The following is a 27,393-nucleotide window of genomic DNA, read 5'->3' as shown; positions in this document are numbered from 1 at the left end:
GCTAAAGGTTGTCAAATCAATTGATTTGTTTTCATGTATAAAAGATATGTCTAAATACTAAGGATTCGCATTCATGTTGAACAAGAGGATATAGACAAAAAATAATATTAAGCATTCAAAGTGAAAAATTATTGTTTTTAAGTATTTTCTACTAAAATAAATAAAAAAATAAAACCCTTCAAAATAAAAAACAACTTAGTTTTGACATAAGGTGTACAAAAAAAGTTCATTCAATTGAGAATGGCAAGTGTAAGTTAATTGACCCAATCAATTATTCTAGTTTTATATATATACTAGGATGGTGCTCGTAGCTATACTACGAAAAAGATCACAGAAAATATTGATTATGTTAGAGTTGATTTCATTTTGGTACCTTTAAAAGAGTTTGTAGAGAAAGCAATATTGTATTAGTCAGTTGCATGAATGTCCGATTTTTACTGATAGAAGAAAAAATAAACTGGTATTAATTGAAAATAATTATTTGCTCAAATGAGAGAGTATATAACATGTACTATTGGCAGATTAAGATAAACAGTTGTACAATATAAGGCAACCGTATAATATAAAGTTCCTATCAATATAAAATAGTTACTAATTTATAATAATATATCTTTTATATATAAAATGAATGGCAAAAGATTGTCAAATTTAGTTGATTTATTTGTTAAATGATGATTATGTGCTATGTATATTAAGAAATGAATAAACCTTCTTAACTTTTTTATTTTGCTCAATGAATTGGATGAATATTTATTGAAATTTAAACATTCATGTATAAAAGAGATGTCTAAATTCTATGGATTCAAGTTCATGCAGAATAAGAGGATATAAACAAAAAATAATATTAAATTAAAATTGATAAATATTAAATGAATCTATATTCTAAAAATTAAAAATTAAAAATTATTGTTTTCAAGTATTTTTTTTACTGAAAGAAATAAAAATAAAAAAACCCTTCAAATGTAAAAAAATAACGCAACTTCGACATAAGGTGTAAAAAAAATTAATTCAATTGAGAATGACAACCAATCGATCCAATTAGTTATCTTATTTAAAATAAAATTTATCCGAAAAAGACGACAATCATATCAAAGATTATTAAATGTATAATAAACTATTAAGAAATGAGAAAGTATATAACCTATACTATTAACAGATTAAAATAAACAGTTATAGAATATAAGGTAACAGTATAATGTAAAGATCCTATCAATATAAAATAGTTAGTAATTTCTAGTATTATATGTTTTTTATATATAAAATGAATGGCTAAAAGTTATCAAATTCAATTGATTTATTTATTCAGTTATGATTGTGTGCCATGTATATTGAGAAATGAGTAGACCTTTTTGACATTTTTTATTTTGTTAGTGAATTGGATGGATGTTTATTAGAATTTAAACATTCATATACAAAAAAGATGTCTATATACTATAGATTCAGGTTGATGCAGAATAAGAGAATACAGACTAAAAATAATATTAAATTATAATTGATAAATATTAAATGAATCTATCTTATAAGGTATTAAAAGTTAGAATTATTGTTTTCAAATATTTTTTACTAAAATAAATAAAAGAAAAAAAGAAAAAAAAAACCCTTCAAATGTCAAAAGCAATGTAGTTTTGACATAAGATGTAAAAAAATTAATTTAATTAAGAATGACAAATGTCAACTAATTGACCCAATCAATTATCCTACCTTTATATAATGAATTAGATGGACATTTATTGAAATTTACACATTTAAGTATAAAAGACTATATATATATATATATAAAATACAGATTCAGGTTCATGCAGAATAAGAGAATATAGATAAAAAAAATAATATTAAATTGTAATTGATTAATATTAAATGAATCTATCTTCTAAGCATTAAAAGTTAGAAATTATTGTTTTTAAGTATTTTTTATTAAAATAAATAAAAGTAAAAAAAAAAAAAAAACCTTTCAAATGTCAAAAACAACTTATTTTTGACATAAAGTGTAAAAAAAATTAATTCAATAGAAAACGAAAGGTCAAAAAAATAAAAGGAGTTCTAATTGAATGACACTTGACATTCAATTGAAAACTCAATTGAAAAAAATTGAAAGAAATTGAAACATATTAAAAGTTAGAAATTATTGTTTTTAAGTATTTTTTTATTAAAATAAATAAAAGTAAAAAACAAAAAAAACCTTCAAATATAAAAAACAACTTATTTTTGGCATAAGTGTAAAAAAAATTAATTCAATGGAAAACAAAAGGTCAAAAAAATAAAAAGGAGTTCTAATTGAATTGACATTTGTCATTCAATTGAAGACTTAATTGAAAAAAATTGAAAGAAATTGAAACATCTTACTTTTATATATACTAGGATGGTGCCCGTAGTTATGCTACGAAAAAGATCATAGGAAATATTGATTATATTAGAGTTGGTTTCAATTTGGTACCTTTAAAAGAGTTTGTAGAGAAAGCAATATTGTATTAGTCAACTGCATGAATGTCCGGTTTTTACTGATAGAGGAAAAAATAAACTGGTATTAATTGAAAATAATTATTTACTCTGATTTCAATTATCGAAAACTTGCACCTACATATATGATTATAAAACAGTAGAATATTAAGAAATGAGAGAGTATATAACATGTACTATTGGCAGATTAAGATAAACAGTTGTACAATATAAGGCAACCGTATAATATAAAGTTCCTATCAATATAAAATAGTTACTAATTTATAATAACATATCTTTTATATATAAAATGAATGGCTAAAGATTGTCAAATTTAGTTGATTTATTTATTCAATGATGATTATGTGCTATGTATATTAAGAAATAAATAAACCTTCTTGACTTTTTTATTTTGCTCAATGAATTGGATGAATATTTATTGAAATTTAAACATTCATGTATAAAAGAGATATCTAAATTTTATGGATTCAGTTCAGACAAAATAAGAAGATATAAACAAAAAATAATATTAAATTACAATTGATAAATATTAAATGAATCATATTCTAAATATTAAAAATTAAAAATTATTGTTTTCAATTATTTTTTTGCTGAAATAAATAAAAATAAAAAAACCCTTCAAATGTAAAAAAATAACGCAACTTTGACATAAGGTGTCCAAAAAAATTAATTCAATTGAGAATGACAACCAATTAACCCAATTAGTTATTCTATTTAAAACAGAATTTATCCAAAAAATATGATAATCCTATCAAAGATTATTAGATGTAAAATAAACTATTAAGAAATGAGAAAGTATATAACCTATACTATTAACAGATTAAAATAAACAGTTGTAGAATATAAGGTAACAATATAATGTAAAGATCTTATCAATATAAAATAGTTAGTAATCTCCCTTTTACAGGAGATTTTTCACGAAAATGAAAACCATGCACAATGGGTAGTTTCCAGAAATAACAAAAATGGAAAAAGTCAGCAAAAGCCGATTGGCCGGGCAGCAGAACCAAGCCTGCATGGAGAGGGCATGCAGCTTCCAGAGGGTGCTTTTGATCAAGAGGCACCACCTGTCGAGGCTGAGGCATCTCTGGCTTTAGCAGCGGGGAGCAAAAAAGCCAGCAGATTTTTCTGCAAAGTCGCAATCCGTGGATGGCAATGCGCAGGCATTTCTTCACGTAAACGGGGTGCATGGACAAATGAGTAATACCGTGGCAGAAAGAGAAACGACAGAGACTACAGGGTTAGAGTCAGCTTTGGACCCAGCAGCAGACAAGCCTAACGTACGACTTTCACTCAACAAGCACGATAAGAGAGGTAACAAAAATAGAGTCACGGGTGAGAAGAATAGAGAGTTGACAGCACCTGCAGAAAATGATGAGACGTTGGGGCAAAAATCGGTGCATGAGGATCCAAGTGAGAATTCAAAAAATTATTTTCCTAATCCACCAACGAGGGTAGCGACCTTTATGCATGGGGATGGCCAGCTGAGGGCAGAGAGTGGGTCCGGGGGTCAGAATGAGTCAATGGACATAATGGAAGGAAGTGGAGAACACAGCCCAGTAGTTGAACAGGGTGCAAGTCAGACCAAGAATACGGGGTTAATAAAACCAATGGAAGGGAAAATGGTTCTTGACGATGCGCATGCAGGAGAAGATGAGAAATCTGCAGAATGGAAGAGCCATGCACAAGTCAACAAAAATAATAAAAATAAAAAAAGAAAAAAAGTCAAAAGTAGGCTACAGGGATGGCATACGCCAGTCTGCATGAAGCGGAAAAACAATGCCCAAAAAGTGGCTTTCTAAACTAAGAGCCTTTAGCCATTGTGCAAGCGCTTGTTGAGGTGGACGGCTCAAAGGCATCAATAGTGGATAAAGTCACGGGCCCAAGGCAAATGGCAGAAAGTGAGGAGGAGGGTTAGATTGGGCTCGTGGACAAGTTGGAAGGCAGTGGAGAACACAAACCCAATTATTGAAAAAGTGTAAGTCGAACCACTAGCAATAACAAGATTGTTTCAATAGTAGCATGCTCATATGACAGAATGGAAGTCTATGCTAAAAATCCTCCAAATTTGGAGTCCGTTTCAGGTAAGTGCATGTATAATAAAGAACTAAGTGATGTTTCTTCTGTTCCCTTTGTCTTGAAAACAAATTTCGTAAAAATTGAGGTCCATCCTTGGGTACGGCATAGGAGATATTCAGATACTAAAGTTTCAGTTGATAAAATATTCAATTTAGCCTCAGATAAAGCCGTGGATATGGAGGAAAATGATGAGGCTTCGGATGAAGATGTCATCTCGGTGAACTTTGCAGCTAGTTGGGAACGTGAGAGGTATTTCTAGTGTGCTAATCCAGAGAAGAATCAAGAAATTGTAGTTATTGCAAAAATAAATAATCTTAGTCTTTTCAGAACCCATGGTAGATGCTTTTAAAGCAAATTTTATTCACAAAGATTGTTGTAATATGGAAGTGTTTCAATTTTATGACAATAGTAAAAATTATGGTCATAAAATGAAACACTCCATTCTAGGTGTTTTTCTTATTTACATTTTCTGTTTTAAATTTTATTTTAGTAAATTATCTCAATGTAATAGTAAGGAATATCTGTTTTACCGTAGCATAAAAAGTTATACACATAAAATGGATTTCCCTACTCTAGGTGTTTTTCCGAAACTTTCTTATGATCATGTAACTTGGAGGTACGATTTAGGTCTTCCTCCTATGTACTTTTTTATTTCGTAATTAATAAATTTAATAAGGTAGCTAGGCTCTATTATTTTAAAAAAAATGAATGGCTAAAAGTTATCAAATTCAATTGATTTATGTATTCAATTATGACTGTGTGCCATGTATATTGAGAAATGAGTAGACCTTTTTGACTTTTTTATTTTGTTCAATGAATTGGATGGATGTTTATTAGAATTTAAACATTCATATACAAAAAAGATATCTATATATTATAGATTCAGGTTGATAGAGAATAAGAGAATATAGACAAAAAATAATATTAAATTATAATTGATAAATATTAAATGAATCTATCTTATAAGCATTAAAAGTTAGAAATTATTGTTTTTAAATTTTTTATACTAAAATAAATAAAAGTAAAAAAGAAAACCCTTTAAATGTTGAAAGCAATGTAGTTTTGACATAAGGTGTAAAAAAAATTAATTTAATTAAGAATGACAAATATCAATTAATTGACCTAATCAATTATTTTACTTTTATATGATGAATTGTATGGATATTTATTGAAATTTAAACATTTAAGTATAAAAGAGATATCTATATACTATAGATTTAGGTTCATACAGAATAAGAAAATATAAACAAAAAATAATATTAAATTATAATTGATAAATATTAAATGAATCTATCTTCTAAACACTAAAAATTAAAATTTATTATTTTTAAATATTTTTTATTAAAATAAATAAAAAAAATAAAAAAAACCTTTCAAATATAAAAAATAATTTATTTTTTACATAAGGTGTAAAAAAAATTAATTCAATAAAAAATAAAAGGTCAAAAATTAAAAAAAATTTAATTAAATGATACTTATTATTTAATTAAAAACTCAATTAAAAAAAATTAAAACATCATACTTTTATATATATTATAGATTATAGATTATAGATTATATATATGTCATCAGATTTTATTTTTCTTCAGCTGTGTAGCGCGGTATCCTCTTAGTTTGATTTAAATTTCAACCAAATATTTTGCAAGTGAATTATGTGAAACCGCCGTCGGCCCTTTCCTGTCGCTCTATCTCTTTCTTTCTCCCTCCTTCCTCCTTTCTCGCTTTTCCTCCCTTTCTTCCTTCACCCTTTTTCGCGGTTGCCATTTTCCGTTCTTCCCTTGTCCCCTCGTTGTTTCGCGTTTGGTTGAGCATTGGTGCGCAGCTATCGCCGCCGGTCAGCCCATTCAGTCGGCGGCAGCTTGGACCTCTCCCTTCCCTCTACCTTTTCCTTCATTCTCCCCTCTCTCTCCATTCAAATAGCCGAGAATCCAGGATGCAGGGTCTGTGATACTTTCTTTTTTGAACTTTCTGTTTTATAATTTTTGTCATGGAAAATAAAGTATTTTATTTTGCAGGAAATCAAATTGGTTTTACATTTCTTTGAGGTAATATTTTGCATTATCTTGTTTTAAAATTTAGGATTTATATGGGGATTGATTATTGGTCTATTTTGTGTTGTTTGACTTGTAAGTAACAGATGTTGTGTTCTATAGTGAATATTGTTGTTGAAACTTGTCTTAATTTAAGAAATTTGTTTATATGATATTTAAGAAAATTATCTTTTTCATCGGAAATTTTGATGGGCAAAAAATGTGTGAAAAAAGTTCCTTGAAATGTTATTTAAGATTCTGGCTGATGGAATTAATTCGATTCTCTTTTGTCTTCTGATGGGTTAAACAATGTTTCTTTGGCTTACTTAAATCTTAATGTTTCTGTAGGCTTTCTTCTTTCTTTAGCTTTTACTGTGTCTAGCTGATATGCCGGTCTTATACTCTGTACCATTAATGATAGTTTGTTTGAGATTTGGCAAAGCCAGGCATGGATGATATTTATGATAGTTTGTTTGTGTGTTACATGCTTAGTGCAGGGACCTATCAACTACTTATACCCAATTACACCTGAACTTGAAGAGTGAGTGAGCTGTCCTGCCCTTGAGGAGTGGAGATTGCGGAGATTGCGTGGTAATGCTTCGCACCACAAAGCAAAAACCCACAAAATTCAAATAATTTCACAAAAGGAAAAAAAAAAAACCCTACCAAAACCTTAAGAAGGAAAACCCCAGAAAAATTAAACAGAAACAAAATGCTTAAGTGAAAAGCAAAGAAGACAAAGAATGGTGATCTCTTTGCCATCTCTTACTCTCAATGTTGTGTCAAGATCATCCCGATTCTTCTCTTTACTCCCTTCTTTCCCTCAGGTTTAATCTCTCTCATTTCCTTTTCTAATGTCAATATATATATATATTATATATATTATATATATATATATATATATAATATTCTTTTATGTGGTTTTTTTTTTTTTGAAATGACCTGTTTAAGTGGTGCTTATAATGCAGTGATATTTTGCCTCTGGTTTTTCTTTCCTTTTTTTTTTGGTGCCTTGAGGAAAGTTGAAAAGGGTGGAGAACTGTTTGGAAGTAATGGTTTAAAGATTTATAGGCATTGAATGAAAGGGGATGACATTTGAGGTTTTTTGATAAAACTGTTTTTATGGGATTTCTGGGTTAAAATGAAGGGAAGGATAGTTCGCGAAGCTGTTAGAGGTTGCAAAAGTTTACTTGACTTTAATCACTTGATCAAACCTCAGTTGATTTTAAAAGTAAAATAGATGCATCTGGCAAAATTTATGTTCTGTTTCAAGCTTTTGAGAATTTAGGTAGTATGGACTGTAAGATTTTGGGCCTCAAAACCATAGTAATTTATGGATAGCTTTTAATAGTTACATTTTGAAACATATCTATTATGGTCTTAGAATGAATCATGAAGCAAACTAGAAAGGTGTATGTAGATTGTTCAATAATCAATTTGAATCTATTCTTATACTTTTGGAAATTCTTAACAAACTAGAAAATTTCATCTTGTAAGTTGAATACAATTATGTCAATTTAAAATGTCAACAATTAACTCCTAACATCATTGCTTTCCTTTGCTGACGGTGGCCTGACAAATTTGCATGCTTTTTTTTCCTGCCTCAGGAAATCAATGTACTTCCGTAGGTTAGGTGTTTCAATGAGTTTTATATGGAGGTTTCTTTAGTTTTTATTCCTTTTGGGTTACATAAAATGAACCCTTCCCAATCTTACTTTTTTCTAAGTTTAGAAGATGTATACTTCAATTGCTTCCAATCATATTTTGATCTTTTTTAAAGCACTGAGGTAGGCGAAGGTGATGCACTCAAGTATGCTAGAAGTATACCAAGATGAAAGCTAAGATGAAAAACCATAAATGCATGAAGACATAGGAAAGCCATGACGGAAAGTAATGCACTCAAAAGAAATGGTTGTCTTAGCAAGACTGTATTGAGGTTATAGTCAGGAATAGAAAGTCCTTTGTAAGTCATCTAAGTCATATATTATAGGGTGACTGAAAAATGTAATGGGGATGGTCTGTTAGCCTTTTCGTATGAGGCTAGTGTTCTTAAAATTGGATGGGGCCGGTCAGTTCAACCAAGAAAAAGTAGGGTCAATGGTTCAAAAGATGATACAAAATCAAGTTTAGGTCAAACCTGTCAAAATTGAAAACCATGGCAAAAACTTTGACCAAACTGGATAAGAAGCCAAATAAAATTTTGAAGTTTGTAATTATGGACCTCTCTTGTTGATGAAAACTTCAAAATTTCCTTTTCACAATACACCCTTCATGTTGAACCAATGTTTTAATTACTGAATTGCTTGTTGAACCAATAAGGGGCTTTTTTTTGGGTTGATTTGGTCCAAATGCACGCCAAAAGTTAATTTCTCTAAAGATAAAGAAATATTGCTTGTGTTTGTATTTCTTTTTGTTTTATTTTTGTTTAAGCGCAGCATTAAGTAATAAAGAAAACATGAAATAAGGAATGCATTTTATGTTTTAAAAGTTGTGATTTAAAATTTTTTAAAAGCATAATCTTAATTACACCTTAATTGACACTAAATCTTAATTAAGGCTATTTAAGGAAGTTAAAGGCACATGGGGGCCAATGGCTTCAAAATTTTATTTCAAAAAGTGTATTTGTTAGCTTATTTTACATATTGTTAAATGTAAAGAATGGGTTGTGAAAAGGAAAATTTGACTTGTTCTTCAACAGGTGGGGATTGATAGATTTCAAAAGTCTTTGGCTCCTTATCTAGTTTTGTTTGGGATTTTACTTTATTTTTTCAATTTTGACCCAATTGACTTATACTTGGTTTTATGACATCTTCTGAACCGTTGACCCTACTTCTCAGTTCATCTGGTCAAATTGGCCAGACCCTGTTTTGAAGCACTGCATTTAACAATGTGTAGGCTAGGCTGACAAATACATTTTTAAAACTCACAAAATTTGAAACGATGGCCCCCCCATTGCATCGTCCATGTGCCTTTTTACTTAAACAGTCTTAATTAAGGTGCAATTAAGATTGTCTTTTTTCTTTAAAATTCAAATTACAACTTTTAAAACGTAGAAAATCTGTGCATTTCTTATTTAATGTTCGTTTGTTACTTAATGCTGCACTTAAACATGAAAAATTAGAAAGAAAAGAAATATAGACACAAGCAATATTTCTTTGTCTTTGAAGAAATTAGTTGTTGGGTGCTCATTTGGACTAACTGGTTGAACCTGCCCTACCGGAGGTTGGCCTCTTACTGGTTCGACAAGTGATTTGGTTATTAAAACATTGTATGTGGCATCATAGTGATAAAATACATTTTTCTAAGCAGACTTTGAGCTGTATGGACAGCTTGTCAGTGTAGAATCCTTAGATTGTAGGCATCAATTGATTCTAATTTTGATTTGGCTTTTGAGGCTGCTCTTGGATATTTAATCTAGAAGACTCTGTGACTCATTTTTCATTGAAGAAGGATAACAGATTTCTACATGATATTAGGCCATTAATATTGGTAACATTTATACTGCTATGTGTTTTGACTTTAGATGGATTTTTAAATTTGACATGTTTGCTTCATAGACATTTTTGATGCAGTGATGCTTATGATTGTTTCTTTTTACCCATAATTCTTCAAATAATGCTTTTCTTTAGACTAGATTTGTTCCTGCTCCTCTTCATTTTCTTTGCCTCGTTTCTTAATAAAGTTTAACAATGACTCATTGCATTTCTAGACCTTCATGTATCTTTTTGTCCTTTGACATTGTTGCTCCAGTATGCAAGAAGAGAAGCAATCACTTGTATTGGGGCTCCCACCTACCATTTTTCTTCTGCAGGTAGCATCTCTTTCACTCTCTACTTGTCTCTCTCATGTATCTATCTATTTATTCGTTTAACATAGAAACTATGATGTGCTCATAAATGTTTGTAAGGTGTTGTATCTTCATAGTTATGTGACTAATGCTTAACCTTATGAATAAAATTAATGGTTTAAAATATCTATTGATGGTCTCTGATATTGTTTTTGTCCATTTTTGTTTATTCTTTTTACATATTGTAGATAGTATTTGTTGTTGTATCTTTCATTTATTTCCCAAGTTGTATCACCTGTTTTAATGTTTGAACATATCATCATTTTGTATTCTTTCTCTCTCTCGTCTGTGGGTGTACTTTTTGGGCACTAAATATATAGGTTTTCATGAATTTTGTTCTTGCAGTTAAATTTCCCACGCTATGATGGCATGGATAATCAGTGGTGTCATAGAGTTATGGTGGGTATCAGAAGACAGCATTTCAAAATGAAAATTATTGTCCCTATCAAGGGATATCATAGATATAGTATTGGAGTAGTAAAGGAGGTTCAGAAAGTCAGGTTCTTGGTCAAAGTGACTTTTCTGTGAAGTTGGAACATTTGGCTGAAGTACCTGTGTCATCATAGTGTAGTTGTGGCTATTAAATCTGTGTTTGAATTGCCACTTGTCACTGACTCTTTGGACATTGCTTGTCATCAATGCAATTCATTGTTGGAATGCTTTTGCCAGAAATTGCATGGTGAAGCAAAAAAAAAAAAAAAAAGAGGAAAAACTATTTTAGCTATAGAAAATTTGTTGATTATTGGAGCTAAAGGTTTGCCAATATTTTTTATTTGTCTTGGTATCTCAAGAGAATATGAGAGGAATAAATGAAGGAAAGAAGATGAGAGAAAGCACCGAAAAGAAAACAAAAATGGGTGGCTTCAAAAGTAAGAAAGTGTGATTGAAAAGGGAGAGAAGAAAAAAGGACGGAAATGGAGCAAAAAAAAACTGTTTCAGCTAGACCAAATCCAGTGACTAATGCAGCTTTAGATTTTCCCAGTTTTAAATTTGTTTGTGTTTCTATAGAATCTATTAGAGGGAGCTAGAATAAATATAGAAGATGAGAGAATAAAGCACCAATAAAAAATGGGAAAAAAGTATGTATGGCTTCACACGGTAGAGAACATGGTAGAGAGAAAGGAAAGAAGAAAAAAAAGAGATGGAGATCAAGCAGCATAAAGAACATAAAGAGAAGGATTGGTGGGTTTCTTAAGGTTATTTACAGTTTGGTTGTAAGGGTTTTCACTTTGTTTTCAGGTTGTGCCACTTGGACCAAATGTTAAGTTCAATTGTTTAAGCAAATAGCATATAGTTTAAGAGATAAGAGATTGATTTGCTTTTGGAAAGAAATTGCATTCTAGCTACTTCACTGAAAACTATTCATTAGTTTTAGAATTTTTTTTTATGAAATAAAATGATAAATTGATAATGTTAAAAAAATATTTCAAGCATTGGGCTATGATTTGGCTCTAGCTTTGTTTGTAGTTTATAAAATGTAGAAGTCTTGTGTAAAGTTTTACATCTTGTGAATTCAAAGGATGAGCAATTAAATCCCATTGCATGGCCAAATAATGTTTTCAACCTTTCAGCGGATTTTTCAGAGTGTGAATTTGATGAATTTCATGATGATAACAAAGAAACAAAGAAGGACACTGCACTACGTCAGGCTCTCTCGCAGCTTGCTGGTGACTTTGGTAGAGAGTCTATGTTGTCCTTGCAGCGTTTTTTCAACTCAAGGCGTGCTCCTGTGATATCTACAGGATCATTAAAGCTTGATCTAGCACTTGGCATTGGAGGATTACCAAAGGTGAAGAGCTGCAATGCTTAGTTTTCCTATTAGCACATTTCTTTTCTAAGGAACAATTATTTTTTCTTAAAATTTTTTACTTGCCACTTTTTGGTCAATCACTTTTGCTGAACGGTCGGTATAAGATGACAAACAATCAGATATCTCATGCATGATGTTGTTTAAAGATATGTGACATATTTCTGCACTTCTTTCTTTGGTAATTTAACCTCATATTCTTCTGCTGTAACTCACATAGGGAGGTTAAAGGGTTACCGGAGGTGTTGACTTTTTCCTTTCTTGTGCTTAGACATTACTATGCTTGTTGTTTATTGATAATTAATAAGTGCAGTTTCTTCTTTTTTTATTTTGAGCGATAATGTGTATTGCTACATGATTTAATTGATCAGTGTGCGTCAAAATTTTGTATGCCTTTCTGTTTTTGCTTCCCTTAATTGACTTTGGGTGGAAGATTTTAATTGTTTAATGGATTCAAACTCCTGACTAGTGTTGTGTACTATGCTTTTCCAATAACTGCATATTTATGTTGGCTCTCTTAAGGGTATCTCAGGGACCATTTATTTCCTGTGAAGTTAATGTCCCTTGTGATTAAATCATTCTTAAACCTGGATTGTTCTTTGAAAATAAGCTATATATATTGGGTTTTGCAGTCAAGTCTATTCTAGCAATTATTATTAGTTTTTTCTCAGAAGTTAGAATTATGATATCTTCATTTGGACCTAATCTTCTTGGTTGAGGGAAGAATTCCTTAGCTTTTTATACACATGTTTAAGAGGAGTTGGTGAGGTGCACCTTGATGCAGGGTGGAACCAAACAGCCTCGAGGCATAAAAAATTTAATGTTGGTATAAATGTTGCTGTTTCCTAGCATTTATACACCTATGTTTGAGAGGTGTTGGTGAGGTGCACCTTGATGCAAAGTGGAACCAAACAGCCCTGAGGCATAAAATATTTGGCATTTGGTACAGATGATACTGTCTCGTTTCTAGTGAACCATAAAAAGCCCATGCTGCTATTACTATAGTCTCTATGTTTTTCGCTTTAAATATCATTACTGCCCTTTAGTTTCCAAGTAATTTGTATTAAATTTTCATTTTAGCTTAAAACAATATAAAATTTATTTTTATATGTTTCTTCCATTATCATGTATTTATATCTTTCACAAGATATCTTCAAATTTTTATGTTTTTCTCATGATAGATTTCATAATTATTTTTTCCACTTAGTAATATTTAATTAGTTGCTTTAAATTTTAATAAAAAAATGAATAATGAAAAAGCTTATGCCTCAATGCTTCGAGGCTTATGCTTCACCTTGCTGAAGGTAAATTCTTCAATTTACACTTTTGCCTTTTAAAACATATGTGCTGCATGATGTTCTTACTTTAATTAACATTGGGTATTGCATTTCTTCTTTCTCTAGCCTTGCATTCTGTGCATTTATTATGAAAGGAATGCCTACACCTTTTTCTTTATTTTTTTTAATTAAACAGTTGGTTTCTGTAAAACTTAAATTACAAGAGAAAGCTTAGACGTGTATTTTTCACCCACTTCATTTGTTGTTCTTGCTTTCCCTTTGGCTCCAAATGTTGACCAGTAATTGTAATAAAGAATTGTGTATGATATTGTTTAAAGGTCGTGCATTATTTTTTTTAATATTTTACCTTCATTTATCATTTTCTTACACAAGAACTTTTTTTTTTCAGAATTACTTACACAAGAATTTAAGGATGACATTGTCAAGAACCAGTCAACCTAAAAGTTTTAGCTTTATAGTATGGGATGAAACAAACATTATATGCCCTAAAATGTCCCCTCCCTTGAAAAAATTACTGAGTTTGCAAGTAATCCAAGCATAGGTCCTCTACATAACATGTTCTGAGATTAATTTTTGTAACAAAATAATCTGAACTTTGCCCCGACATGCACACACACAAGCACACACATTTTTCGATAGAATATTTATATTTTATATATGTTATACATAGAAAATTCCAGTAGTTATAAACAAAAAGTACTTGATTCTTAATATATCATGAAAGAGGCTTCAATTTTATTCTATTTCATGCTTAAGTTGCTTGCTATAAAGTAAAATAACTTCATCATAATATCATTTTGATCTCTGTTATGCATTATACAGGGAAGAATGGTTGAAATTTATGGGCGAGAAGCATCTGGCAAGACAACATTAGCACTTCATATAATCAAAGAAGCACAAAAGCTTGGAGGTGCCATTAATTTTTCTTCCCATGCTTTGTAGTTGGAATCATTTGGATTTTGTAGTATTAGCTGCACTTCTTTTGCTTAACAAGGGAACCAAGAAACTGCTTTATAACTTACTAGTCCTGGCATATGTGTCAACATATGGAAGGAGTTGAAAAGAGAAGGAGGTTTAAAATTAGTCGGAGATATTGCATATGTTTTGTTTTATTTATTTCAAAAGAGAGAAAATTGGATAAGTTGAGAGATGAGGAAAAAGATAAATTAAATTAAATGTCATATTATATAATGACTTGTTATTATATTTTCAACTTGTTTTAAAGTTATAATTGGTATATTAGTTTGATATTTTATAGATCATGGACTTCTCTTTTCTGGCTTAAGTCAATGTTGATGAATATACTGATAAAAATCTATAGACTTGCTTGCCAACTCAAAGGTTCAGTTACATTGAATTGGTCATTGGGAACTTATTACCTCTTTAAGTCTACTTTTGCATTGTCCTTGTTGACCATGGGCTACATTTCTGGTTGTTTGTCATTATCATCCAAGTTATGCTGATTTTTGGAAAATAAACATTGTGTAATAAAGTGCTAGGCAATGCTGGGAAACATTTTATTATTGGCATATGTAAAAGAAACTGGCAATTTCAAGATTACATGTTGACGGCTCATCAATTTATTTTATTGACTATATTCCAGATTTGTAAGAGTTAGTTTAGGGATATTATTTCCTTTCTCTATTTTCCTTCTTTTGCTAGATTATTTCTTGATTTCTTCCTTAATTTCTGGTAATTTACCAGATTCTTGGACCTAATTTAGATAGGTTTTCTTGTATATAATTAGCACATAGTAATTCCAATTTAGACATTAAAGAATTTTGTATTATTCTTTGTTTTCATGGTATCAAAGCCTTGGCTCCTTTGACCATTATTATTGGCCAAAGTAGCCATGGCAGGTGCAACTCTAGAAGGATCCTCAGAGGTGTCATCTGAACTTTCTAGAAATGTCTTCATCTGTGATTCCTACTATCGAGGAAGCTCATTCTCTCCAAATAACCCAACACAAACTCAATGGGGCCAATTTCCTTGAATGGTCTTAGTCGGTTATGCTAGTAATACGAGGCAAAGGAAAACTCGGCTACAAAGGCAACACCAAAGGAAGGAGCAGTAGGTCATTCAGCTTGGGAGTTAGAGAATTCCATGGTTATGGCATGGTTGATTAATTCCATGGAACCTAAGATTGGTCGGATTTATTTATTCTATTAGATAGCAAAAGAGATATAGGGTATGGTGCATGAAATGTACTTAGATCTGGAAAACTCAGCACAATGTTTTGAAGTTAGATTCGTCTTAAGAAACACAAAACAAGGTAATCTTTTAGTGATTGAGTATTTCAATACTTTGACTAAGTTATGGCAGGAGATGGATATGTTTTATGACACCAATTAGCATAGTTTTGAGGACAACTTAAAGTATAAGCAAATGTTTGATAAAGAACAGGTATTTGATTTTCTTCATTGTTTAAGTAAGGACTTAGATGAGGTACGAGGTCGACTTTGGGGGACAAAACCTCTTCCAAACATTAGAGAGGCATTTGCAGAGGTGAGAAGGGAAGAAAGCAGGAAACGTGTTATGTTAGGAGTGACCATAGAGGTCATTTCAGAAAACTGGTCCCAAAGTTCTGCTCTTGTTTCAAAAAAACATGAACCTGCCAATTCTGGTGATCGACGTGGGAATCGGAAAAATGATAAAGCTTGGTGTGATCATTGCCAACGTTCATATCACACTAGAGAAACATGTTGGAAGATACATGGAAAACTAGCAAATTGAAAGGCATGTAAACAAGGTGAACAAAGCAGAGGTTTTCAAGCTGTTTTAGAGGAAATCATGGCAGGAGGATCAATTTTTAGCAAGGAACAGCTTGAACAACTACTAGTCCTTGCCCAACACCAAACTGGTGCACAAGTTCCAACTTCAAACTGTTCTATAGCCCAGAAAGGTAATTATCCCTTTGCTTTGAGTGCAAATTCGGAATCTAATGGCCCTTGGATTATGGATTCAGGGGCTTCGGATCATATGACCGGATGACATGGGTTTTTTTCTACCTATGCTCCATACTTGGGAAATTTCAAAATTTGCGTTGTTGGTGGTGCTTTATCATCTGTTACTGGAAAAGGATTTGTAAATTTGGTTAATATGACACTAAAATCTAAACTTCATGTCCCAAATTTAGAATGTAATCTAGTGTTTATTAGCAAATTGACAAATGATTTGAGTTGTGTGGTTAAGTTTTGTCCATCATTTGGTGAGTTTTAGGATTTACTACTAAGGAGGAAGATTGGCAATACTAAGATGCGTGACGGGCTGTACTACCTTGAGGATACTAGACAAGTGAATAAACAAGCTATGGCTTTAAGTAGTGAATTGACTCTTGTTTCCAGTAAGATTATGTTATGGCATAATAGGTTAGGTCATCCTAGTTTCCCATATCTGTAAAACTTGTTGCCTTCTCTACTCAATTCTTTTCGTTGTGAAACTTGTATATTTGCTAAACATACTCTTGCTTCTTATCCAAATCAGCCATACAAGTCATCTAAACCTTTTTCATTAATCCATAGTGATATTTGGGGTCCTTCAAGGGTAAATAATATTTCGAGAACCAAATGGTTCATAACCTTTATTGATGACCATTCAAGAGCTTGTTAGGTTTATCTTCTCAAAGAAAAATCAGATGAGCCACCATTTTCCAACAATTCCATAAAATGATCCAAAACCAATTTGATACATTAATTCAAATTCTTCAAATAGATAATGGTCGGGAATATTTCAATTGAATTCTTGGCAATTACTTTACAAAAAATAGATAATGGGTGTTTACAATTAAGTATAAGTCAGATGGTGAAGTAGAGAGACACAAGGCTCATCTAGTTGCCAAAAGATTCACTCAAATTTTTGGGGTGGATTACACAGAAACGTTTGCTTCAGTTGCAAAGTTAAACACTATAAGGGTGCTACTATCACTAGCAGCCAGTCTTGACTACGCACTACATCAAATGGATGTCAAAAATGCCTTTCTCAACAGAGAGCTTGATGAGGAGGCTTACATGGATTTGCCTCTAGGTTTTGAAGGGGCAATTGGTAACAGAAAAGTATGTAGATTGAAGAAGTCAGTACATGGATTAAAACAATTGTTGAGAGCTTGGTTTGACTGTTTTGCAAAGACTATAAAGAGGTATGGTTATTAGCAGGGACAAACTAATCATACTCTTTTTCAAGCATTCACAAGATGGAAGAAAACTATCTTGATTGTGTATGTGGATGATATTATTTTAATTGGACATGATATAGAAGAAATAGAGAGGCTTAAGAAAACTCTTAGGAGTGAATTTGAAATCAAAGACCTCAGGCACTTAAGATATTTCTTAGGGATGGAAGTGGCAAGAAGCAAGAAAGGTATTATTATCTCTCAAAGAAAACATACATGAGATCTTTTGAAAGAGACAGGGATGCTTGGTTGCAAGCTAGTTGAAACACTCAGTTATGAACATGAAGCTTGGAAGAACAAGGAGTGGAATTCCAGTAGATAGGGGGAGATATCAACATCTAGTGGAAAGATTGAGTTACTTATCTCACACAAGACTAGATATTACATTCACTGTAAGTGTAGTGAGCTAGTATATGCATTCTCCGAGTCAAGAACATCTTGAGGCAGTCAATTGAATCTTGTGGTATTTAAAATCTACACTAGGTAAAGGCTTGTTCTTTAAGAAAAATGAGCTGAGAAGTGTGGAGGCAGATTGGGCAGGTTTAGTTGAGGATAGGAGTGCAATTGTAGATCGCAATAGTGCAGAAGTAGAATTTAGAGCCCTTGCACAAGGAACTTGTGAGCTGATTTGGTTAAAGAGGTTAATTGTCACGAATTATGCTCTTTCACCTAAATATGCGATAGTCCGTACGGCACTTGAGTGAACGTTTCTACGCTAGTCAGTTGATATTCGATTATATTTGATCAAACATCAATAATAGTAACAAATTAGATTATGAGAATGCGCATCAAAATCATAAGGCATACTGAATATCATATATGCAAATGCTGAGTCATAAAAATGAAAAATGTTTTATTAATATGAAAATAATTACAAAGGGACCAAGACACGCCATCGTTAGATCATAGAGGCAGCCCTAGATGATTCGCTACAAACATACCTTTACCATTGAGACAGCCTAACAATCCGTCGACTGCTTACTCCCTGTAAAGAGTTTACGAGTTTTTACATGTATTCTATCAATAGCTATTTCAACGCTTGAGATGAGAACATTCCTTTCTTAAAGGGTCTTTTCCCCCTAAAGACTTAACAAGTATTTTTAGAGATATCATTGTGAGCCATTACAATGTTTGAAAGAGGGACATTTCCCTTACAAGTATAAAAGACTCAATCTCTTAGACAACTTTACCCTATCATAGTCCGATACATAGTTGGCTGATGACACTAATGGCAGAATTGAAAGTATCTACTATGGGACCTATGAAGCTATATTGTGACAATAAAGCTGCAATAAGCATTGCACATTGGAGATAGATCGACATGTTATCAAAGAGAAAATAGAAGATGGGGTAATTTGTATGACCTATGTGCCTACCAAACAACAAATAGCTGATGTTCTAACAAAAGGGCTGCCTAGACCGAGTTTTGAAGTGCTACCGAGTTTTGAAGTGCTAGTAGACAAGTTGGGAATGACTAACATCTATTCGCTAGCTTGAGGGGGATTGTCGACAGCTCATCAATTTATGTTTTGACTATTCCAGATTTGTAGGAGTTAGTTTAGGGATATTATTTCCTTTCTCTATTTTCATCCTTTAGGTGGATTATTTCTTGATTTCTTATTCCCTAATTTTTGGTAATTTATCAGATTCTAAGACCTAATTTAGATAGGTTTTCTTGTATATAATTTGCATCTAGTAATTTCAATTTAGACATTCGAGAATTTTGACTCATTCTCTGTTTTCGTTATACTTGTAGGCTTTGAATGTTCTGTGCCTGAATGTGGGAGGAACTTATATATAGCATGGCTTTTCATTCATTTTCGTTTGGCCTATAATTATATTTTAATCTTTGTTAATGCTAATATAAATTTTGATTATACCTGTCAACCAATCATCGAATCTTTCAAAACTTTTCCACTAATTTTGACAATTGGGCTGCATATCCTCCTCCCACAAGCAGAGAGTTGTATAACTATGATCTGTAGGTCCTGACAGTATAAGAAGTTCCTTGAACCATGAACCACAGAAGCACTTGTGAGCAATTTATTCTTGAAGATGTTACAATGACTTTTCTGGGGTTAATATACAGGAAGATCAAGCATTTTGGTTGTTTCCTATTTTTTTGGTGCTTCTTGTTTAGTAGTGTCTCTTGCTTTGCTCTTGATGTTGAATGAAATTTAAATATAAGTATTGCAATAATTTGTTGCCTGGATGGCCTGAAATCTAGAATCCAATGATCTTTTCTAACTCAAAAGTCACCTGGCACATCTTATAATTGATCCTCGTTCATTTGCAGCATCTGCCAGGTTTTCAATAGATGATGCTGGGAATTTCCTGTAAATTGGGGCTTCTACTTCTACATTATCTTGTATTATGTATCCTGTAGAGAGATGCTTCATCAAATATCATAGTTATTTCCCTACATGAACAATTAGCAGCCACAGTGACATGTTTACAGCTTTTGTTCTATCGAAAGGAGGATACTTATGTTAATAATGTTCATATCAGCTTCTTTTATTCTACTTTCATTTTGCCTCATTGAATTAATCTTTTGGCAGGCTATTGTGCATATCTTGACGTGGAGAATGCTTTGGACCCTTCATTTGTGGAATCAATAGGTGTAAACACAAGAAATCTTCTTATTTCACATCCTGATTCTGCTGAGAATTTGCTGTGTATGGTTCATACACTTACCAAAAGTGGATCTGTAGACGTAATTGTGGTTGATAGTGTAAGTACTTGACTCATGCCTGCTCTCTTTTATTCAAGCAACTTGTATCCTCTTTTTTTGTATAGATAAATGTGCACACAATCATTGATTTCATTACAAGCTGAATGCTGCTTGTTTTAACTTTTCATTTGTTCATTATGTTTCCCTTATAAAAAAGTGTTGCATCTTTTGGATTCGGGGGCTTCATTTGTATTTGCCATCAGGTCTGTAATTGGTGGAGGTGTTGAATGTCGACAACATGTTCTGCTTTTTTTCAAAGTGTTATGAATGAGGTAATATAAGCGAAAGGGTAAAAATGGTGAGGACTTTATTTTTTGTGATATTCATATGATAGGGGACCTCGTCCATTTAGCAAATTTGCAAAACACTCCCTTTGAAGAGTAAAACTTGTTTAACCACTAGCATCATGACATTGCTGAAAAATAGTGGGTTTGATGTTTTTTGATGGCCTAAACCTTAAGGATTTCCATCAAAACAGTGCCAACGAGGTGGAATTCTGCTTCAAGAAATATGTCAAGGATTTGGAAGTGTGCATTTGTATCCTATGCAATTGATTCCTGCTTTAAGGTGCACAGGTCGTAGAGTCTTCTGTGCTTAACTGTAGTAGCTTGAGGGCCTTTTTGAATTCTTGTCTTTTATAAATGCATATATTTTATTACAGTGTTGAAAAGTCAGATTCTAGGTCTGTTTTTTACATTTTCATTGCTACGCTTCTTGTCTGTTATTTTTTATTGCTAGTTCTGAATGACTGTTTTAAGTGCTATGCTCAGGAAATTATCAGAACTAATACATCAGGTCTCAGTGATTATGAACTTATTTGGTAATGTGATCAGCAAACATATGGTAGCTTTCAATTCTCAGTTTGGGCTTGTTATGAATTTTTTTGTCCCACAATATTTGTCCTTGACCTTGTAAAGCTTCTAATTTGCTTCCTCCTGAGGGCTTCGTTTGTAAACGGGAGTAGCTTTAATGTTTCTGCTAATGTACTAGTGGCATTATTCGTTTTTAAATCCTCTTACATATTAATTTTCATATACATGCACGGATGCATGGGTGTGTTTGTCTGGGTGCATGGTTTCAAACATTTTCTGGTGGTATATATTATGTAGGTTGGCCTCTGCAGTTTGCTTCTTTCAAGCCTTTGAAATCATAAGTCTCATTTTTCTTGTCAATTTGACACTTAATTTTCAATGCTTGGTATTTGCAGGTTGCTGCCCTTGTTCCTCAATGTGAACTTGATGGTTCAATTGGTGATAGTGGGCGTGATGTACAAGCACGAATAATGACCCAAGCACTTCGAAAAATTTATTCTTCTTTATGCTGTTCCCGAACTCTTATTATATTTCTTAATCAGGTTTTGACCCTCTCTCTCTCTGTCTCTCTCGTTTACACACAAACAAGAATGCATACTCATAGTAGACACCCCAAGTTAAACTGGTAAGCTATGTGATATTGTATGACATATGGTGCTTATCATTTACTCAGGTTAGATATAATTCAAAATCAGGTCAAGCTTTTGGACACATGGAAGAGGTCACTTGTGGTGGAAATGCCCTGAAATTTTATTCTGCAATACGGTTGAGGATGATAAGAACTGGATTGCTGAAGAGTGAGGATAAGGTATGAATCCTCTAGTGCAATTTATCATTATTTTGTTGACAAGAAATATCATTTATCATTATTTTGTTGACAAGAAATATCATCAAGTTCTTTCGAAAATTTGTTCGTAAGAAAAATTGTAAATTGCTCCCTTGTGCTGGTTTTCTTATGAGTTTAAGATATCATCTATATTTATTTAAAAAGAATAAAAGAATCTAGATTAGTTTCTTATGAGTTAGAGGGAAGCTACATACTGCTACCATTCTCCATTAATCGTTTGATTCTAATTTAGTATTAACTCTTAGAACCTTTGTCTTATTTGTGTCTGATTTTCACTTTCTGTTTTAATTAAATGGAAGATGCAGATTTTTAAAGGATTGCTGTTACCTTTCTGGATTGGTGGTTTGCCAATATTTTCTCTTGGCTGTCTGGGGTTTTTGGGGGGTGGGGAGTGTTATGAAAAGGATGCAGATGGAAGATAGAAAAATAACAGATTACAATGCAAGTATTAGTCTTTAAGGCATTTTGCTTGAAAGTTATTCTGACAATCAGTTCAGCTCTACATATAAGCCTAAGTTTGTAATTGTTGTTGGATTGCTAAACTGCAATTTGGACCACAACTTCAATGCCAAACGGATTCATGATTTGTTGGATTAAAAGTGGTGCTTTTTTTCAATGATATTCCCAACTTTTTTTTCTTAAAAAAGTGGTTTTTTACAACCTAACCATAATATCAAACTAAGTCTTAGTAGGTCATATCTCTATTAGCATCATATTCTGCATGAATCTTGTCTTTAGCCATCTTTGGGATGTTGAGTTCAGTGCAGATATTGTTGGCATATTTTATTACTAAATTCTTATTATCATTGAATGTTCCATTCTTTAGTTTCATTTCGACTATCTATTCTTGTCTTCAGATAACTGGTCTTGGGGTTTGTGTGCAAGTGATGAAAAATAAGTTTGCACCTGCAATGAAGAAAGCTGAATTGGGAATCCAGTTTGGTAGGGGCTTTAGCTGTGAATCTGAGGTCCTAGAATTGGCATGTGAGTATGAAATCATCAGCAAAGAAGGAAGTAACTTCTTAATTGAAGGGGAGGCATTTGGTGATAAAGAGAAAGCTGAACAATACTTGGCTGAAAATGATGGTGTTCTTGAAAAGATAGTGATGATTTTAAGGACAAAATTATTTGAAAGGAAAATCTGATTGTGATAGACCCCTGCAGATGAGAGCAGTGGACTTGGTAGAATTCAACAGAAGGTTTAAAATGGTAGAGTGCATCAACTGAATCACATCCTTGGGGGAATTCTGATGCTCATCAATAATATCGTAGGGTCATGGTGACAATCAAGAGCTCAAGCTAAAGCAACTATCAAGAAGGAAATGGGTGTAGTGGTTCCCCTTGTTGGTTCATACGAGACAATCTTCAAAGATGAAGTCAATTTTTGAAAGAGATACAAAGAGAAAAGAGTTTGACGAATTCTTGGGTGAAGTTTAAATGGGCATGAACTAAAGGGACAGTGTAGTATTTTTGTGGTGAAGATGGCCTGGCATATGAATTTTACAATTCCATCTGCTTTGTTTTCATTGTATAATAGGATTAGGTTAAAATCATTCACACTGTAAACTATCATTCTAGCATGTTTATTAGGGTAGAGATAGCATGTTTACTAGGGTAGAGATAGATATTAATTGACATTGCAGTTTCATGTTATTTCAAAATATATCATTTTGACTCATGAGTTAGAAACAAGTTACAATTTAGATGGAAGACGAAGAACATTGAGACGTGTAACCTTGGGACAAGATTTTGGTACATTTTTTAAGTTATGTTTTTGTGAGTTTAATTTTTTTTTCTTTTTGTTTTAAAACGTCAAATAAGAACATAATTTGAAAATCTAAATTGATAAATCGAAAGACAGTTGTTAAGAGTACAAAATCCAAAATACATATTGCGACAAGACTTAATATTACATGTCTAAAACGTAGCGTATAGTTCAGTTATCCTACATTGGTGGATGTTACCACTAAGACCGTCTAAATCTGGAAAGCGACTGTTGATTGCTTGGCTGTTGCTGCTATTTTTTAACCATCTCTTGGCAAATCTGTTGGCTATATGTGCATGCCGTACATGCAATCATTGCTCAAGATGGAATGTAATACTAGTACGTAACTATGTGAGTATGAATTGTGGGAGTGGTATATTGGAAAGAGAGATTCTATCATTTGCATTTGAGAAGTGCATAAATACTCTATCCGTTGACTTCACTTCCGCACTGAAGTCCTTATCCCAGGAGTAAGAGATAGGGGACATCATCCTTATCTTTATTAATAGAAAAACAAACATAAGCTGACACTCAGTTCAAGATCAGATCACAGACAACTAAAAGCAACCCAAACACTTGTTTTGTGGTTTAATTAACTTTTATCGGAGTGGGCAATGTAAGTGGAAATGGCGAATGTGTCGAACCCATTGAACTTGGTTCCACAAGATGAGGTGTAAGCGCCCATTTTGTGAAACACCAACCAGTCATTCACCTGCAGTTCCGGCAGAAGGTGATCTGTCAAAATCGTGTCCGTCGCGGCACATGTGGGTCCAAAAACGGTGGAATCATATGTCTTTAACCCTTTGCAAGTCGGGTTACCACGGTTGGATATGCAAGCGAGAGGAGTTAAGATCACATCGTTATGATCGTACAGCAAAAAGTTCATGGACCCGTAGATCCCATCGTTTATCCAGTATTGTCTGAGCTCGTCCCTAATTCGCTTCCCAATGATGCTTGCTGCTAACGTGAAAGACGACTCTGCGAAGTATTGACCAGGTTCTGCCATAACTTCTAAGCAAGGCTCATTGAAAAAATACTTTTGGAGAGCGGTTTTCACAACGGACGCTGCGTCAGTGAACCGTGGGCCAGCTGAGAAGCCCCCTCCGATGTTTAGTATGTGCATTTTGGGCATGCCAAGTTGAGCAGCTTTCTCAAATACCGTTTTAGCTGCGGCTATGGCTTCTTCAAATGCACGGAAGTTAGTGGCTCCGCTACCAATGTGGAAGGAGACACCGGAAACAGTAAACTTTCCAGCTTGAGCAGCTTGGAGAAGAGGAACAACTTCCTCAGGAAGTGCACCGAATTTAGCACCTAATGGAAATCTTGCGCCACTGATTTCTGGGGATTTGATTCGGATTAACAAGGTACACTCAGGGTGCCACTTTCGAATCTTTTCAAGTTCCTCTTTTGAGTCAAAAGGAGTTAGGTTAACGCCAACGCTAGCAGCGTACTTGATGTGAGATTCTGCTTTGCATGAGTTTGCAAAGACAATTCGATCAGGCAAAACCCCTAAAGCCAGAATAGCCTCTATCTCAGCACGGCTTGCGCAATCGAAGTTGGAGCCAAGTGCGGCCATTTCTCTGAGTAGATCCGGGTTGGGGTTGCACTTGACAGCGTAGAATGGTTGAACCATGGGAAGATTACTAGTCCACATGTCAAAGAGGTCCGCAACAACGCCCAAATCAAGCACGTAAAATGGTTCCATCTTTTGTTCATCAGATATGACTGACTGAATGAAAGCGAGCAACTCATTTTCTGACAAGGCCGCAACCCTCTTTCTGGTCAACCCTGATGCACTTATTTCTGCCTTGGGGCTCCTGGGACTTGACACCATGGTGCGAGACTGATCGAGAGAGAAGTGGAGTGACTATCAAAGAGTGCACTTTCCAAATGTTTAGCAAGGTCTAAATAAAGAGATAGGCATCACTTCAATTTAACGAAAAAGAACCAAATTGCAAACGTGCATCACATGTGATTGCTTCATCTAGACTACGTATGAACACTACGAACACATGCGATTTTTTTTTTTTTTGAAGGGCAAACACATGTGAATTGAATAATAAGTTCTTTTGTCAACTGGCAGAATTAACAAATTGACAGGAAGAGTCCTAATGGGCGGAAGAAATTAGGCACATGCACCTTGGGACAAGATTTTGGTACATTATGTTTGTTGAGTTTAAATTCTTTTTCTTTGTTGTTTTTATTTTTTTGGTTTTAAAACGATCAAAGAAGAACAAAATTTGAAAAACTAAATTGGTAAATCAAAAGACAAGTTGTTAAGAGTGCAAAATCAATATTGCGACAAGACCTAATATTACATGTCTAAAACGTAACGTATGGTTGAGTTATCTTACCATTAGTAGATATTACCACTAAGATAAGTTAAAACTGGAAAAGAATTTTTGCTAAGATACGCAGTAGTTGAAGAGGCCAGCTATTATTGAGAAATTTGCAGCTACCACCAAGGCTTGAGTATAATCATTCGGATCAATTTTAAGTAAATATATTTTGAATTAATATATTCGTTATCAATGATACATAGATATCAAATTAACTTAAAAAATTAAAATACACGATAAATATTAAAATTGGAGTTCCCTTTGGTTTCCGCAAGGCAAGGATATAAAATAAAGCGCCCCTCATGTGAATGGAAATCACTTTATGAATATAAGTATAAAATATTTATTTTGTAAGATTGTTGAGATTGTTGTCTCATTTTATGAATATAAAATATAAAAAATAAAATAAAGTGCCCCTCATGTGAATGGAAATAAAATATGAGATTGTTGTCTCATTTTATGAATATAAAATATAAATATTTATTTTATTGCTTGGTATATTTTGCAGGTAAATATGTCGAAAGCTGTGAACAAATTTTACCCAGATTGTTTCTATTTCTGTACAATCAGAACACATCAGTCAGCTATTCCAATAATTTATTCACCTACATATCATCTAGATTAGGAGTGATGGCACAGGAAAGTGGATTTGTTTACTAGAAGTTGTAGGCTTGACACTAGAACAATGGCATGGCCTGCAGTTCCAATGTAAGAGAGATCATTATTGATGCTACCAATTACCACTTTTTCACATAGGATGCCACTGCTGCAGGCAAGTTTGATAGCAAGTTGTGTTGTTAAAGTTCCCTAACGTTGTTCAAGCTAACATTGCTTATCTTAGTACGCGGATGGAGCTTGAAAAATGAGATAACATAACAACAAGATTTAGTTTGTCATGCAAGGTAAATCCAACTTTATATTTACGTATTTGCCCTCATACACAAATTTATGTCTTGGTGCCTCTACATGTCTCCTGCTAATTTTAATCACTTTTGGGATTCAAAATAGAGTTACGGTCGCACCAAATGAGTTCCAAACATTTCTATGCCCATTTCTTAAAAGAAAAAAAAATCAGTAAAACAAAAACATGTATATATGAAAACACTGCTTTTCTGAATATTCCATCTTGGAATGTGTCCAGGAGTGAGGGTTTATCTACCAGCGATAGAGAGAGGCTCAGAATGCTTAATTGTTTATACTACATAATGTTAGA

At 32.9% G+C, this 27,393-nt stretch overlaps 2 protein-coding genes across 5 annotated transcripts; one reads left to right on the top strand and one right to left on the bottom strand.

The window, feature by feature from the left end:
• Positions 6,129–23,862, top strand: LOC18595703 (DNA repair protein recA homolog 2, mitochondrial). Of its 4 annotated transcripts, none has more exons than XM_018123616.1 (10): positions 6,129–6,476; positions 6,552–6,581; positions 7,064–7,393; positions 10,317–10,377; positions 11,997–12,202; positions 14,341–14,428; positions 20,245–20,417; positions 21,625–21,771; positions 21,903–22,037; positions 22,934–23,862. In XM_018123616.1, exons 3-10 carry the CDS (start codon positions 7,310–7,312, stop codon positions 23,219–23,221), a joined length of 1,182 nt encoding a protein of 393 aa, XP_017979105.1. In that variant the 5' UTR covers positions 6,129–6,476; positions 6,552–6,581; positions 7,064–7,309; the 3' UTR covers positions 23,222–23,862. The 4 variants fall into 4 exon arrangements, with proteins under 4 accessions (XP_017979105.1, XP_007023837.1, XP_017979103.1 ...); XM_007023775.2 differs by having other exon boundaries at positions 6,130–6,476; positions 11,985–12,202; XM_018123614.1 differs by having other exon boundaries at positions 6,130–6,476; positions 7,059–7,393; positions 11,985–12,202.
• Positions 24,320–25,851, bottom strand: LOC18595702 (ornithine decarboxylase). Its single transcript, XM_007023774.2, has one exon. The coding sequence runs from the start codon at positions 25,673–25,675 to the stop codon at positions 24,434–24,436; it is 1,242 nt and encodes a 413-aa protein (XP_007023836.2). The 5' UTR covers positions 25,676–25,851; the 3' UTR covers positions 24,320–24,433.

The sequence above is a fragment of the Theobroma cacao genome, chromosome 6 (assembly GCF_000208745.1).
Source record: "Theobroma cacao cultivar B97-61/B2 chromosome 6, Criollo_cocoa_genome_V2, whole genome shotgun sequence".
Lineage (NCBI taxonomy): Eukaryota > Viridiplantae > Streptophyta > Magnoliopsida > Malvales > Malvaceae > Theobroma > Theobroma cacao.
This window is presented reverse-complemented; position numbering and strand designations above follow the sequence as displayed.

What these genes read in the sequence shown, in the direction of transcription:
- LOC18595703 (XM_018123615.1), top strand. Translation starts at nt 7,310, where the DNA reads ATGGTGATCTCTTTGCCATCTCTTACTCTCAATGTTGTGTCAAGATCA. An exon ending in GCATTGGAGGATTACCAAAG is followed by an intron (nt 12,203 to 14,340) that starts GTGAAGAGCTGC and finishes TGCATTATACAG; the next exon opens with GGAAGAATGGTTGAAATTTA. An exon ending in ACGTAATTGTGGTTGATAGT is followed by an intron (nt 20,418 to 21,624) that starts GTAAGTACTTGA and finishes TGGTATTTGCAG; the next exon opens with GTTGCTGCCCTTGTTCCTCA.
- LOC18595702 (XM_007023774.2), bottom strand. Translation starts at nt 25,675, where the DNA reads ATGGTGTCAAGTCCCAGGAGCCCCAAGGCAGAAATAAGTGCATCAGGG.